This window comes from Marmota flaviventris, chromosome 8 (genome assembly GCF_047511675.1).
Source record: "Marmota flaviventris isolate mMarFla1 chromosome 8, mMarFla1.hap1, whole genome shotgun sequence".
Lineage (NCBI taxonomy): Eukaryota > Metazoa > Chordata > Mammalia > Rodentia > Sciuridae > Marmota > Marmota flaviventris.
In genome coordinates this window covers 91,392,455-91,409,400 of record NC_092505.1, presented here as the reverse complement: position 1 = coordinate 91,409,400, position 16,946 = coordinate 91,392,455, and the positions used below count along the sequence as shown (strand labels likewise).

Here is a 16,946-nt window from a genome sequence, read left to right as displayed (position 1 = left end):
TGTAACTAAGGAGTAAATAAACAAATGAACAAATATAAACTTATTGCTCGTGATTTACATACTTATTACAAAGAACTTCTCCTTGATTATTTTTAATATCTGTTTACTAAGGACAATGTTCCTTCCTCTTCTGAATACAGATGGAAGCTTCAGACAAAACCAGTCAAACCTCACCTCCCTGTTGGTGCAGCCCATTTCTGCATCCCTTGTGGCAAAACTGATCTCTTCTCCAACAACTAGAAGCAAAAGCAACATCTGTAGCCCTCTCGAGCTTCCAAACAATGGTAAAGTATTTAATATCCTTCTGTGTGTCTTGTCATTTTTGAAAGAACTATGATCATTAAAAAAAAAAAAAAAAAATCTCTTTAATTGACATGTTCAGGATTCTTCTTTCCAAAACATTGACTTTTGATGAAGGGGACATTTATCTGCTCTGTGCTCTATAGAGACATTTTTAGAAAGTAATTTTGGTAAACACTGAGAGTGGACCAAACTCAGAGGTTTAAAAAAAAAAGCATTTTGAACTGCTACAAAGAAAAGTAGCTTTACAAAATAAAGCATTTTGTACATGCGTGAAAATCTGCTTAACATTACTTCCCCATTTCTGCTTCAGCAGTCTCACTGCCTGCCAAGATTCAGTGGATAGCAGGCAGCTATCTGGGGTATGAAGTCTTTTAGTATAAAGCATTAAAGCCTAATTCCTGCAATTGACTAAAAAATCCCTCTGTCTATACGCATCATCGCCCTAGAGATGCTTCTGGTACAGCAGTGCTGTTTGTCAGGCCTTGTTGGGCCACACAGGATCAAACCAGAGTAGTTAAGCTACCTATGGTAGGATGAAAGCCAGGGGCTCTATCTTGTTTCTGCCTCCAACTTCAGCATTAGAGTTCAAAGAAGAGATTCTCTTTACATATTGTCAGGTTTGTCTCTAGTTGCTGTTAACTATTACTTAAGAGCTGGCGTTTTATTTTATTTATTTTTTTGTTGTGTGTGTGTGTGTATGTGTTCACTTCTGCAAGCGCAGCTGGCTGTGTTTTAGCTCACCTGGTTTTCTCTCAATAACAAAAGCATTAAAAATGTTTTGAAGAAGCTTTTTGAAAAAATCTGAATATATTCAGGATGGCTTTCTGTTAGAGGCATATACTTTTCAACATTCTATAGACCAAGAACCTCCTCAACTCCTTATTAATTGAGCAAAGTAGACAATAATAATAATAATGACAACAATAATAAGCCTATGCCCTCAAAGGAGTTCTCTAGGAAGGTTTATGTTTTGTTTTGACTTTTTTGTCTGTCATCTATTGAGAGCTGCAGAAACTGATCACATGCTTTGTTAAAATCTGTGAACAACAACACAATAATAGTTAGGTCATAAAAAAAGATCTGAACTTGTAAAGAACTAGATTTAGGCTCTGACTTCATTAGTTAAGTCATTACAGATTTGAACTCCCAATGCATTCCAGTCACTGTATTCAATTCCTGCATTAGTACTGTAACTGGCCCTATCTCACCTCCCAACTAGAAGTACTTCTTTCATTTACAGAAGGTAGCAAACCCTCTGTCATTCCACGTTGTAGTGAAAATAAAATTATGATATGTTGTGGGCCAGGCATGGGCTGTGTATGTGAACTATGAACATCTGAGCATATGGGAGGACTGGCCTGATGTTGAGTGCTCTTTGGGCCATGCAACACACGTGTGTACTTTTCTCCCTCTCTGCCTGTGTTCCCACACAGCACCTGAGATGGGTGTGACTTGTGAAGATGTTAATCAATCTACTGACATCACTAAGCTAGACTCAAGCCCCTGAAACCTGACCCTTTGCCTTATTTGGAAAGAACATTCTATTGAACCTCCCTCTGTGTCCCCTGCTATAAAAATAAAGATTTCAGGTGACTGGCTCTCTTTCCAGTGGACCCCTAAGATCGAGAACTGTCACTGGACCCAGGGAAAAAGGTATTTTCTTTATCTTTGTGTGATTATTTTGTGCCAATCCAAATTCACCTGGAGAGACCCTGAATGATTTAGTTGCATGTTGTGGCAATGATATATGCCCCACTAATTTTGTGTGCTATAAAATGTTAGGAGAATTAGGAAATCTTTTCCTTATTGAGTAAACATGTTAATTTCCTTCTCATTTGCAAATAATGTCTTAGCAAAACAAAATGATACTGTTTCCGTATACATCTATAATAAATTAACAACATGTACGATGCTGATAAACAAAGTTGAGATATATGCTAAAACCTGCTTACAAATCCAGTGTTAAAGATGTAATGAGATAGGCCTGATTTCTATGAAATTAGGCCACATCAACCTTTTTTATGGATATATAGTAATTATTATTGTTTTTTAGAAAAATCCAGACATATATTTCAATCATAGAAAGAAATTTAATGTTATAATGAAGCTTCATTTTTTAAAATAGAGAATTTTGCTTATATTTCTCAAATATTGATTAAGCAGTCTGAGTAAGAGATTAAACATAAACTAATCTTAAATATAGTGTAATGACCTCCTTTACCCTGATGTTTTGGACAATAACACTCATCACATATCCAATATTATTAATGTTTAAGTTTTCTGATAATCGCCTATAAGACACACTGAGGTGATGGACTTTTAAGCAACAAGAACTATGCTTATTGTTTATGAATTAAAAAATAATGTTGGACATCTTTTTTGTATTTGTTTGAATCAGTTATAAATGCCAGTAAAATGCATTTTGACACATTACACATAAATTAGTATAACTTCTCATTTGTTAAATTCTCTACATATATCCCTGAACTTTAGGGTAAGAAAATCTTCACTACTCAGGTTCAGCTATAGTACATTAAAAATAAATGTGCAAATCAACTATTTATCATACTTATTTAACTATCTATATCAAATCAGAATTCTATAAACTGCAGTCAAAAATGTAGTAGAATTTTTGACCTTTTTCTTAACACTTTAAGTGATATGTTATGAGTAGGTTTGGTAGAACTCCAGACTCTGGGAATAGATCCTAACTGGCTCAAGCCCATTGGCTTATCACATTAATGATATTGTGACAATCGAACCATGATCCAATCTGGCAAAACAAGACCAAAATGTGATTTTTGAACTTTGAGCAATGACTCATTTTATACTAAAAGTGAATAAGAAAGCATATACCTTTGGTATATCTTGGAACCATGAGAGTGCATTTTACTCCAAAATGGAGTCAACAGGAAGGAGTGGGGAGGGACAGGGGATAGGGCAGAGAGAGACTCTTGTCCACAGCATTTGATCCCTAAATAAAGACTTCTCTGAAGCCAAATCCATTGAACTGTCCATTTATGTTTTCTTTTCAGTTATTTGCAATGGAAGACTGATTCAGACAGTAAAACTTAAAGAATTAAATGTTTGTATTCATGAAATATGCTCAGCACAGAAGACAGTGGGCATTCCTATAGAAGGCCCTGACAGAACAAAACAGTTTTAGGAGAAATGGAAAAAGAATCAGGAAAAATATTTTTGCCTAAATAAATATAAATATTTTCATTGATTAGATAATTGGATGCTGACTCCATTTTCTTTCCCCTTATCTTCCTTTTAGTAGCTCACACTTATTAGATCTAACATATTGTCCATCTTTGTTCTTGAAACTCAATCAGAACATGAAAATGTGAAATATCAATCTGAGCTCGTAGCTAAAATCCATGAATATAATAGGAAAAATGAGATGAAAAAATGTCAAACAGATAATATAACTTAAGGAGGAAAATATAAATGAATCAAGTTAAAAATAGTATTTATATATATTTAATTAATTCATTATTTTCATAAAGAATGCCCATTTATCAGTGATGGCAAGTTTTTACAGAAGTAAATTTGGAGCATATCTCTTCAAATGGAAATGTATATATGTATATGTGTGTGTGTGTATATATATATACACATTTTAACATTTAAAAGAGTTATTAACAAGAAATGTTAGAACACTTGCTAGTACCTGGCATTATTTTTGTTACATATGAAACTAATCAATCTGTTTAAAGTACATGTGATAAAATCCAGGAGTAATTATGCTATTCTGGTTAGAGAATGTCTTGGGATTATGTATTTGTTTCTATATAATTATCTATCTATCTATCCATCTATCTATCTATCCACCCTTCTATCAATCCATATATCATTGTATATCTATAATATATCTCAGTAGACAGGGAGTAGTATAGATTTGATTATGATGTGCTCTCATCTAATTTCCAATATAGTAAGTGGTTAGCCTTGTTGAGCACAGCAAAACAGAAGAAAAAACTTATTTATTTATTTATTTATTTACTAGACTTAAAAAAGTAGGAAAATGCAAATTTGTTCTAGAAGAGTTTTGGTTGCGTAGTCAGCTTTCTTTACTATAATAAAAATACCCGAGGCAACAATTTAAAAGGAGAAAAGGTTTATTTTGACTCATAGTTTTGAGGTTTCAGTCTACAGTCATTTGACTGCATTGTTTTGAGGCATGTGATGAGGCAGTGCATCATGATAGAGTGTGTGTGGAAGAGGAAACTGAGAGAAGAAGAGGAAAAACAAGGTACCAATAACCTCTTCAGTGTCATAACTTTCTTCTACTAGGTCCCACCTCCTAAAAATTCCACCATCTCCCCAATAGCAGCACATGCTGGTTACCAAGCATTAAATCCATGGGCCTTTAAAGAACATGTATCCAAGTGATATCAGTGGGCTTTAATAACTTCCATCCATCAATAGAGAAGAAAATACTTGGAAGAAAATGGGGAATCTTAATTTGTGCAGACAACTTCTATATAGCATACATACAGATATGGTAGCTTCTGCTTATCTAAAAAAAAATCAATGTGCTAGATCACTCTAGAAAGGCTGATATATGTGGCGATAATGTGAACTAGTTGTTTAGTTACTAAACTCTGCAATGGTGACACCCAATTTTATGGCTTTTCAAGCAAGCAATTACACAGTGAACCTAGGAGCCTGAGCTGGAAGCTGATAGAGTAATCCTTAGAACTAAAGATCAGCATTCCTGAGCTGCCAGTCTGACAGTCTGACGAGCTTGGACAAAAGAAAAAGTAGCTTCAGAATTGGCTTTGAAGGACTATTCATCAAGGATCTTCAACAGAGTGAGCATAGGTGGGAAACCTATTGTCCAAAGTCCAGGAAAAGTAGAGTCAGTCCTCTGTTTCCTGGGGAGTGCAGGCTGGGCTGACTGAGGGGGACAGAGCTGTCATTCACCCAGAACTTCTCAACTCTGCAAAGGTTTCTGGTTTTTTAACAGTTTGATTTTAGAAACGATTCAGTTCAGCTTTAATCCAGATAACTTGTTTATTTGCATAAAGACCCTAAGATAACTTGGAACATACACTTCTTTTTGTTTGTTTGCTTAAAGACCTAAAGGCCACTTGGAATGTGCACCTCTTCAAATAAAATCATTTTAGCCAATGTTGGCCAATTTTTCTAGGTTTCTCAGCAATTTTTATAACTTCTTACATTCTTATGCCTTTATTTTTCAAATACCTGTCATTCTCACCAATTACAGAAAAGTAAACTTTGGAATTTGTATGTGTGATAAAGTCCATTAGTTCAAATCCTATTTTTCTATTTTGATGGTCTATTTTCCCCAATGGACCTGTCATTTTCTAACATAGTATCTACCACAGATTTCTCACTGTCTTTCTGGTTCTATATTCTGCTACTCCTTCATGTATTCAATGTTGTTACTGAGTATTCTATTCAGAATTATCCAAATATTTCTTACATATTTATGTCTTTAAGTTGTAAAGGCATAGTGTCTTTTAAAGTCTTAAATTTTAGTCCAAATGACATCTCCTCCATAAAAAGCCCTTCAGGGTTCCTCTTAAGTTGGAGGCAGCCCCTCCTGTCTCTTTCTGCAAGGCTCTTGGCATTTACATGATTCTTAGCATTATGATATGATATTCTTCTGATCTAATGGATAAGTAACTGGATTTCTATTAGAATATATTATTTTCTCTTTATTCCTATATTTCATTTTTTTTTTTGAAGTCTGCTTTATGGACAGGATCAAGATTCCATGAGTATTTAAAAAGAACATGTAATATGTAGTTGCTAGATTTAGGGCCCCGATAAGCACATTTAGATTAAGGTTTATTTACTTTTTTCTTCTCTTTTTGTGGTGCCAGTGATAAATCTCAGAGCCTTGTGCATGTGAAGCAAGCACTCTTCTACTTAGCTTTGTCGCGCAATTCCTTAGACTAAGTTTAATCAGATTGTTAAAGTATTCTATATTTTATTAGTCTTAAAATCTCTCAATGTGAGAATAGTTTGTTAATTTTACTTTATATATTTTGAAATCATCATGTAGGTGTTCATGGAATCAAATATATCACATCTTCCTTGAGAAAGAAGCCACTTTATAAAGTGAAGTGATATTCTTAATATTTAGTAATGTACACTTTAAATTCCATTTGGTATAACATTTATTTAGCTACACTAGTTTTTTTAATGTGTACTTTTATGCTGAATCTTTTTTTGATTTCAACCTTTCTATGTCTTTATCTTTATTTTATGTATGTCTCATTAATAATAAATAATTTACATTTTAAATATAGTCTGATCATATTTTACCTGGAGCATTCGATTCATTATACTTAATGATATTCCTATCTACTTAGTCTGACATTTTTCATCTTTAGGTTTCCTCTTTGCATCAAAAATACTATCCTTTTGTTTTATGATTCTCTCTAGATTTAGATTTTGGTCATTATATTTTTCTCTGTACTCTTTTAGATATTATAAATACTGCTATGTTATTTTAGTCTAGAATTACTTTTTGAATTCCCTTGCTCCTTATGTGTTCACTGTCAGGTAACTTTCTTCCCAATCTCTTGGGATGAAATAAAGGAGTGCAGCCCTTTAGAATTCCTACTTCATAGAGGAAGGGTCATTTCTAGAACTGCTTCTCTGCAATGTGCCCAGAACTCTGTCTTCTGACCTTACATCTCATGAGGCAATTCAGATGAAAACATTGTCCAAATCGGTAAATTTCCTCAGGTTGAATGCAACATCATTGTTTTATTTGTCTGGGTTCCCATCACAACTTAAATTTCCACCTAGGAATTTCTTAATGTCATGCTATTTCTTAAATGCTGTTAATATTTTATTTTTTGCATTTTATTTGTCATCATAAGTTATTTTCAGCAAGAAACTTAGTCTGACATCCTAGCCCACCATATTAGTAGTAAAGAAAATCTTGACCTCTCCATCCATTTATTTCCTGGTCCCAAAAATGAATAACTCAGGGATTATACAGAGATTGATTAACATAGAAACCAGGTTGCCATCAAGAAGTCAATGATATTCTAAAAACTTTCAATTCAAGCGCATTTAATTTGTGTCATGCACAAGGTATGGATAGGAAAAGGGAAACAGAAAAGTGATATCAATGATATTACCTTCAAATCAGGGCTATTAATTTCTATAATCTATAAACCTGAAAGACTGAGAAGAGAGAATGTTTATAAGAACTGGCCAGACTTTGAACTTTAAGAGAGGAGCTGTGGCTTTCCATCAGGTAATATAGTTTTAGCCAGCAAACAACAACACAAGGAGGATAATGGAGAATTAATACTCCATCTTTTCATGTACCCACCTGCTGATAGCTTGTTGTTGCATTCCATTGGCCAAACTCAACCTGAAACCAAAGACTCATGGATTCAGATAGATATGGTCCAAAGAGGTCATTCTTCTGGAACAGAGATGGGTGAGGAGTGCAAAATAGAACTGGATGGACAAATGGAAAATATGTTCACTGTGTTGCAGGTGATTACTTGGTTGACTAATTTTATAATTTGTAATTTGTGGAAGTGTTTGGCTGAGAGATGTGGGAAATGAATTGATTTTTACCATGATAAGGAATACAAAAACAGTTTTTTTTTTCTGATTCATGTTCTTCAAAACTTTTTCCTATTTAGACAATCTTACTAATTAAAAATAGGAAATAAATATTAATCATCTTTTCTCCAAGGTATTCACACTCATAACATACATGCACATGTGATGTGAATGTATATATTTTGGAGACACAGGAGATTACTGTTATCTTTAAAGTATATGTGATGGTGGCATAGAATCCAGAAGCAGTTTGTACTCAGTTTTTTAAGTAAATAGTTGGCATTAAGGACAAGTTACAGATCCTCACTGAAAATTTAAGTCTAGAGCAGATTTCAGTCTCCATGAGAATCGAACAATTCAAAGCCCCCATATTAGAAGATGTGAAGTACCATTCTAGAGTCAAGTAGCCAAAAAAGAGACTCAAGTACACAGAATTGAACAAATATTCAATTAAAATTAGAGACCCTATGATAAATTTCAAAAGACAGAATTGCTATTGTTATTGCTACAAAGAACAACATTGTCTTAATAATGGATTGTTCCAATTAGTAATGCCAACACCAGTAGTTGAATGATTATAATATGAGTTTATCCAAGATTTCACTATTAAAATTTAAAGTGTGATTATGGTACTTATACTGTAAATGGAAAAAGACTCTTTACATACTTATTTTCAGGATAGTATGTTGAATAATAGAAATAATATCTATTAAGATGTTTATACATAAATATAAATAAATGAAAGACCCCTTTTTGCTATATGAATATGCTATTATTTGGACATAGTTTTTGCCCAGTGATACATAAAGAAATCTTTCTGTCAGTTGGAAGCATCCAATGTAAATAGAGCATCCTCCTCAGAACAAAAGGTCATGTTTCTTTTCTTAGCTTACTCTGGTTCTTTTATACTGGAATCTTAAACTCTGGGATGTATAAGAAGGCAGACTAAAATAAACGTCTAGAAACATAAAGGAAGTATAAGAAAACTATTAAATATGTTTTAAAAATCAGCCAAAGAAAAAAAAAACAAAATTAAATAAAATCAAATATTCAGAAGCAAAACTGAAGACAGAAGTAAAACTTGGAGAAGTGAGAGAAAGAGTTGCTTCTGTGCTTCCTAGTGTTGAGAGGTCCTAGGCAAGGATATGGCACCCAGTGGGCCAAAGACATGAGCTACAGGTTAAATGCTGAATGTCTCCCAAGGCTCACATGTTAAAGGGTTTGTCCCCAGCCAGTGTCACTATCAGGAGGCCAAGGTGGTGGGGCCTAGTTAAAGGAGGTAGCAAACTGAGGCAGGCCTTTGAAGAGTTTATTTATTTTCTTTCCTTCTTTCTTTCTTTCTCTCTCTCCCTCCCTCTTTTTCTCTCCCCCAACATCCATGAAGTGAGCAGATTTGCTCTGACACACTTCCCCACCATAAGGTTCTGCCTCACCATTAGCCCCCAGTGACGGGATCAAATAACTATGGATTGAAACCTCTCAAACTATGAGCCAAAATAAATCCTTCTTTCCTTCTTTATGTTGTTTTTCTCAGGTTTTGCTCACAGTATTGAGGGCCAAGATTTGCAACTAAACCTCTGTATGAAGATACTATAAATGGAAACTGGCAGAACCATGGTGGGAATAGGAAGATCAGAAAGAATTTACCCCCAAGTAAATGACAGCTTTCTTGTGCCTGAGTCCTGGACAAGTTTATATGCACATATATCTACCCTAAAAACTCAAAAACTGTCTCAGAATTCTCACTACAATTGTATTACAGAAACTCCAAGCCAAGCAATTAGCATAAATATCATACCCAAGTTATGAATGCCCCTGGAATGCCAGATAAAAGCAAATACATTGCTGCAAACCTTCACAAGAGAAATATTAACGAAAAGAAAGATGGATGAATTATATTAATATGGGGTTGGGGGAGAGGACTTTAGGAAAAAAATAAAGATAGAAAAGATATATGGAGAATGATTCATCATAAAAATATCGCAATACTTGCATAGATGTAACAAACTAGTCTAAAATTCCACAAATAAAATATTATACTATTTTTAGGATTATTTGTTATTGTATTAATTGATCAATATGCTTATAGGAAACTTCAACATGTCTCAATAATTACCAGAGAAAACATATATTACATATAGAACAATTAGTAAGTTATTAACCACAAAAATTTTAAGTTTAATCCACTGGAAATATATGTAGAAAGTTGCACCCATTAAATAAGTAATACACAGCTTTATGTTGACTCTGTGTTTATAAAAATGCATATTCTCCTATCAATTGCAATAACCCTTATGATCACAAAACAAATCTCACCTAATACCAAAGTATCAAAGGCATACAGACCTTATTTCCTATGTAGACCTAAAGTAAATTAGATATAGATATCAAAACAGTAGCTCACTCTGTCTTGTGGCTATTTAAATTTTTTTTTAAACTCACATACATATATTTGAAAGGAATTACAATAGAAATGTATAAAATCAGGAATTTATAAAACCATAATATATATAAACATCAATGTACTACAACTACTTAGAAAATCTGTAGCCTTTTAGGTACATATTGCTACAGATAGAATATGAGGTGTCCCAGAAAACTCATTGTGAGAAAATAGAGGAATGTTCACAAATGAAATGATTAAATTATAAGAGCCATAACCTCAGCAGTGGATTAACCAATTTGGTAGATTAACAATTTGAAGGACTGCTGTACTAGGTGGTAAACTATAGATAGAGTGTGATTGAAGAAAGCAGGTCATTGGGAGCACAATTTGGGGGTTTATATATTTTGTTCGTAGTGCCTCAACTTCTCTTTCTTTGCTCCTGGGCTCCCATGAGCTGAACAGCTTTCCTTTACCATGCCCTTCTGCCAGGATGTTTTGCCTTATCTTGGACCAACAGCAATGGAGTTGCTGACCATGGACTGAACCTCTGAAACAATGAGTCCAGATAAACCTTTCCTCCTCTCAGTTGTTCTCATCAGGCATTTTGATCCCAAGAACACAATGCTGGCTGGTAAAAAGATTGGGAAAAAAAAAAATTGAAAAGCAATGAGACAAACATTTAATTAAGAAGCTATGTAAAAAAAGCTAAGTGATGTCTATAGCTATTATTTCTATTTTATTATAGAAATAATAGCTATAGATATAGACATCATATTTAAGGAAATGTACAGGAAAAAAATTTATGTCTGGACTCCTTTAAAAAACAGGTAGTGCCCATGCTACACAAATCCTTACAGAATCTGAGAAAGGAAGAAAAGATCCCTAAAACATTTGACATAGTATAAGCCAGATATCCAAAGGAAGCTAGAACAAATGAGAAGTAAAATTATCAACTGATCTCTCCCTCCCCCCCCCTCTCATACACATACACACACACACACACATATGCAAATATTCGAAAATCATTCATCATCAGATTCAGAAAACATATGACCAGGTAGAACTGATTCTGTAAATATCCGCATTTTTAAACGCTGCAAAGCAAAAAGTTTACAGTTATCTCAATAGATGATTCAATAGCTATTTATGGTAAAACCTCTTAGAAAAGTAAGAATAGAAGTGATCTTCATTTGATAAAAGGAAATTCCCAGGAAATTATAGCAAACTGGTTTTTTCCCCCAAGATAAAATCTGAGGAACATTATTTTAAAGAATAAAAGACAAAGACAAAGCAATTTTGCTATCTTGGCCTCCATTCCACACTGAACTGAAAGTTCTAGACAAAACAATCAATTAAGAGCAAGAAGCAAAAGCTATGCAGATTTAAAAGAAAAAAAAAATCCCATCCATGTGAGGAGCTGTCCTCACTGAATATGTTCATAAGAACCCTACAGGTTAACTGTTAGAACATACAGAAGTTTAACAAAAAGCTCATTCGAAGATGAAAATAAAAAATTAAATAGCATTCTTATATGGAATGTAAGTAGTTATAAATATTTTTTAAATAGCTGAGAAACCATAAAAATAAATTTAATTTTGATAATAGTTGTGCAAAACGTGTTTTGCAGAAAAATATAATGAAGTAAACTGAAATAAATTGAGATGCATCTCTTATTCACATGCTGCTCAATATCATTTCTGCAGATGGATCTATTAATGTCATGCAATCTCAATGACATCTTGAAATGTTTTTTTTCATGATATTCAAAAAGCTAATATTAAAGTTCATATGAAAGTAATAGTTTATAAATATCTCCCAAATCGAATCATAATGCAATTGGATGATGATCATATTGATGCTAATGATGCTCATGATAGAAGATCGACCATTTTAGATATAATAAACCTACATAATTTAAATAAGATGTCACAGGTTTAAATGAAGTGCAATAATAAGGCTAAAAATAGATTCATATATAAATTAAAACTTATTATATATGACAACAGCTTCAAGGAGAATAAAATTAATTATTCAATAAATTATGTGAGAAGAGTTGCCTATTCATAGCCAGAGACAAAATTGAATGCCTGCTTCAGGACATGCTGCATGAAAGGCATAAATTTGAAAACTCACTTTAGAAGTTTTAAAACACCTGAAGAACATTTTCCTGTCACAGGATAAGAACATGATTTATAAGCCAAGACGAACAATCCTATCAACATATTCTTGGTAAAAATATTGATAAATTTGACTATATTAATTTGTAAATATAATAGATATTTTAATACACATAATCAATAAGGAAATAATATCCTAAGAAAGAACCTCTAAAATAAACCATCAGTGATAAACAGTACAACGGAAAACAGTCAAGTATAGAGAAAAGAAATTGAATGATGAATATGCATATATTAAAAGCTAGGAATTCCACTTGTATTAGCATAACACATGTGCATCAAAACATTTAAAAATGTTCTTTGCTATACCATTATGCCAAAAAAAAGAGGAATCAACTTTGTTAATCCTCAGTAATTGACCTGGAAAATAATTTGGCCTTGATCCAAAATCCAAATATTACTGAATAGCTAAAGTAAATAATACAGAGGGGCTAAGGTTGTGGCTCAATAGTTGAGCACTCATCTCACATTATGAGGTACTGGGTTTGATCCTCAGCACCACATAAAAATAAAAATAAATAAATAAAATAAAGTTATTGTATCCACTTACAATTAAAATAAATAATTAATATAGATCTCTATCTACTTTCATGAAAAATTGGGAAAAATGTAATACTAAGTGAAAAATAAGGTATAATTTATGTAAAATTCCAAAACCTGAAAAGTAGTAGGATATGTTTGTATCTTTGCCTGTATTTATTTATTTCTGCCTACCTATCAATATATTAAAGTACTTATCTGAAAATTATTAATTTTAACTTCAGGGTAAAAATGAAATTAGTAAAATTGTATTAATTTGACTATTAGAGAAGAGCATCAATGAAAAATATAAACATGTTAAATCTAGATGTGGATCATTATCATACATTGTCTTAGTTCTTTTTCTTTTGGCTGCCTGATAAATATTTCAAAACAAAAAAGTTAAAATGGAGTCTTAAAGAACACTTTGTTGTTCATATAAAAATGTTAACTATATGAAGACCTGGATTCAAGCCCCAATTCTTTCACGATGTGTTTTATTCAGTAAATAAATATAATGACTCATATAATTCATGGTTCAAGGATAACTGATATTCAGTGAGAATTTGTGTGTGTGTGTGTGTGTTTAACTGAATAATGTAAATTGTAAGGCCCTTTATCAATGTAAGGTAATATTCCAAGCAGTATATTGTATATATCGAGAGTTTTACTCAATGATGAATCAGGAAAGAACAGTTAATACTGGGCGCTAGAAAACCAGGAAATATTCTTCAGTAATATCTAAATCCTAAGGGCTTGGAGGAAAAAGAAAGTTCACTTATCTGGATTATTTGGAACAAATCTAGAATAGGAAATTAAACAAATGATAATTTTCCAACTATATGACTTTCTGGAAAAGGAAAACTATAGAGAAAGTAAAAAGATGAGTGGTTGCCAAGGAGAAACGAAAGATGAATAGGTGGAACACAGGGGATTTTTAGAGCAGTTAACTATTCTGTATGATGCAACTGTGGTGGATATATGTCATTATACATTTGTCAAAACCCATAGGATGCACAGCACAAAGAATGAACCCTAATAAAAATTATGGACTTCAGTTTAAAAAAATAATACAGGACCTTCAACTTAACAAATATTCCACACTAATGCAAAATGCTACTTATATGAAGCACAGGAGAGAGGGAGCTATTTGAATGGTTTGTATTTTCTGCAAACCTGAAATTGCTCTGAAAAACAAGTTCTATTGATTGGAAAACAAACTAACAAAAATGCACATGATCTAAATTAAAAGCACATTGTCCCACAGGTGAGACAGGCAGGCTTTCTCACAGAACCTCTTTACTCTGCAGTTATAATTTTAACAGATTCAGTGGTACTGGTTTTCCAGTTAAACTATTAATTTAAATTTAATTTGTACCATTTAAGGAAGAAGCAACATATTTATTATAATTTTCATTGAGCAGTAAGAAGTGACAATAGAGGGCTTGCTATTAAAGGGTGGCTGCTTAGCATGAACTCTTTTCTAATTGCTACCCTCTGCCTGGCCCCCCGACCTCATTGGGCTGTTCTTACACCTCACCAGAACCCCACCCTATCCAGATTGCCCAGGACCAACCACGTATAAGATTAACACATCAGGACCAAAGGCCTTCAAAGACCATGTCAGGCCTGTGACCTCGTCCATACTGACTAATGTCTTCAGCTTATTTACAAAGTTTTCAATAATAAGTATAAATAGAAGAACTCAAGGTGCATAATTAGGATTTATAGTAGAGATGAGGGACCTATGAACATAGGTGGAAATAAAGAACCCAATATATGAAAATATATATAGCTGTAAGTATCTTTATCCTTTTAATTTGTATAATACTTTTGAGTTTTAAAAGTGCTTCCTTCCGTGTGTGTGTGTGTGTGTGTGTGTGTGTGTTTAAGATAGGGAAATATTCATTATTTCTCTGGAAATATATTTATTTATCTGTTTTTTCTCTTTCTCTTTTTGGGCAGAGTGAGTTTTTCTCCTGTGTGCCTTCATGTTGAACCACCTTATAACCCTGAATGTGAGGTTAGAGTTGCCTATTTATGGCTCTGAGGTTCTACCAGGCCAGCAATTGTTATCTTAGTCATCATTGTATAACAAGCACTTAAAATAGACTTTCCACTAAGGTAGTCAATAAATATTTGGCAAAAAAGTATAATTTTGCTTATCTGAAAATTTCAAGTATTTCTAATTCTTTTCCTGATAGTTTTAGATAAATAAATGTTAATCTTTTAAGAAAAATATCAGAATAATATAGACAAAAAACATCTTTTTTAACTTTTTCAGAAATAAGAATTGTCAGCATGCAAATTCAGACAGTCACAAAATTCAAGACAGTCACTAATGTTATTGGATATTTAAAGGGCATGGCCTCTCCAGGTAAGTAGAATTAAATATTTAAAATCAAAAATTGATATGAAATTTAACAGGAAATATTCTATAGTAATTTAATAACATAGTTAAATATCTTAAACTTATATTACACTGCGAATCATTATCAAACTAAGAAGTCTCTCTTTATTCTCTTTCCTATTATATATCTTCTAAAGTAAACCTCAGTAGGGAGTTTGTGTGTACCAGGGGAGGGGAGTGAAACAAGAATGAGTTTAGATTTGTTAAACTGACATGTGACGCGAAAGCCAATGTTTTCTTCTCTGTTTTATCTTTTCCTCACTATATAACAACATTTAAATTTTTATTTTTATCAAGAAAAAACATTAAAAACATTTTAGTTTTTAATGATGCTTTTTTTTTACACATAAAAGCTTTTATCTTCAAATGTAATCTTTCATTGTTAATTGATGTTCACCCCTGATCCTTGCTCTGCTGACATTTCTTCCTAGTGTTTACACAGTTTTAGGTTTTGAGGGTATTTATGTAAATTACCACCTGGCTAAATTTTAAATCATTTTCTGTCTTGTTATGGGCTGCTGATGGGTGCTTCAGATGACATTACATAGACTTACAAAAGTAAAATTAATGATATGTATATAGAGAGAATAGTATCAACACTATCAAATATATCATAAAGCTGAATCACATATTACTGTCTTAATTAGCCTGTTATACAGTATAGAGTACAACAGTGTGTTGTTAAACTTGGGCCACTTCTCTTGATGGGTGTTTTAGTTAGTCTTTTCATTGCTGTTACCAAAGTATCTCACAAGAACAACTTAGAGGAGGAAGTTTATTTGGAGCACAATTTCAGAGTTCTCAGTTCATAGACAGCTGGCTCCATACATTGTTTTGGGTTCTAGGTGAGGCAGTACATCATGGGGGAAAGGCTAAGTGGAGGAAACCCTTTCAGCTTATGCGAGGGTCAGGAAGCAGAGAGAGTGAGAGATAGAGACAGATACAAGGACAGCCACAGAGACAGATCACACTTGGGAGAAGGGGCTGTAGGGAAAAGTAGCTCTTCCAGGGCATGCCTCCAGTGACCTACTTCCTCCAGGAAAGTCCACCTGCCTACAGGTACCACCCGGTCAGTCCATTCAAACTAGTATAGACTAGAGTAGAGCTCACACAGTCCAATCATTTCATGTTTTAACATTCCCACTTAACAGGAGATTTTGAGGGAGACAACTCATATCCAAACTATAATAATGTGGTTAAGGACATTTACTGAGTTTTCCGTGGAGAATTATCCTTCTCCATAGCATTAATCAAATTAAACTAATTGCTAACCCAGAGAATTTTGAGATCAAGTTTTATATTCTCCCAGTTTCTTGCCAGTCAACTCTGAAAAAGTTCATAAAAATGTATGTATTCTCTCTGATTTCCTTGTATTAGCAATATTGTAGCTCTGGTGATGATATCTTTAAATACAAGATAAAAATGAATTTGAAAATTGTTGCTACTTTATTTCAACCATTTCAACAAATTTCCATCATAAGAAACTCTAAGGGAAGCACTAGAATATTCATTATCATTGCTGTATTTGCAATTTGTTGTTGGAAAACCCAGTTGAACAAAATTATACTAACTTCAGGATAAA

The 16,946-nt window shown here is 33.1% G+C and overlaps 1 protein-coding gene across 1 annotated transcript in view; it reads left to right on the top strand.

Annotated features, from left to right (window-relative positions):
• Naaladl2 (N-acetylated alpha-linked acidic dipeptidase like 2) overlaps positions 1-16,946 on the top strand; it is a 675,105-nt gene that overhangs the window by 332,008 nt on the left and 326,151 nt on the right. Inside the window, exons 6-7 of the mRNA XM_071614921.1 lie at positions 141-284; positions 15,239-15,331. Coding sequence (XP_071471022.1) covers positions 141-284; positions 15,239-15,331 — 237 coding nt within the window. The remainder of the gene's footprint in view (positions 1-140; positions 285-15,238; positions 15,332-16,946) is intronic.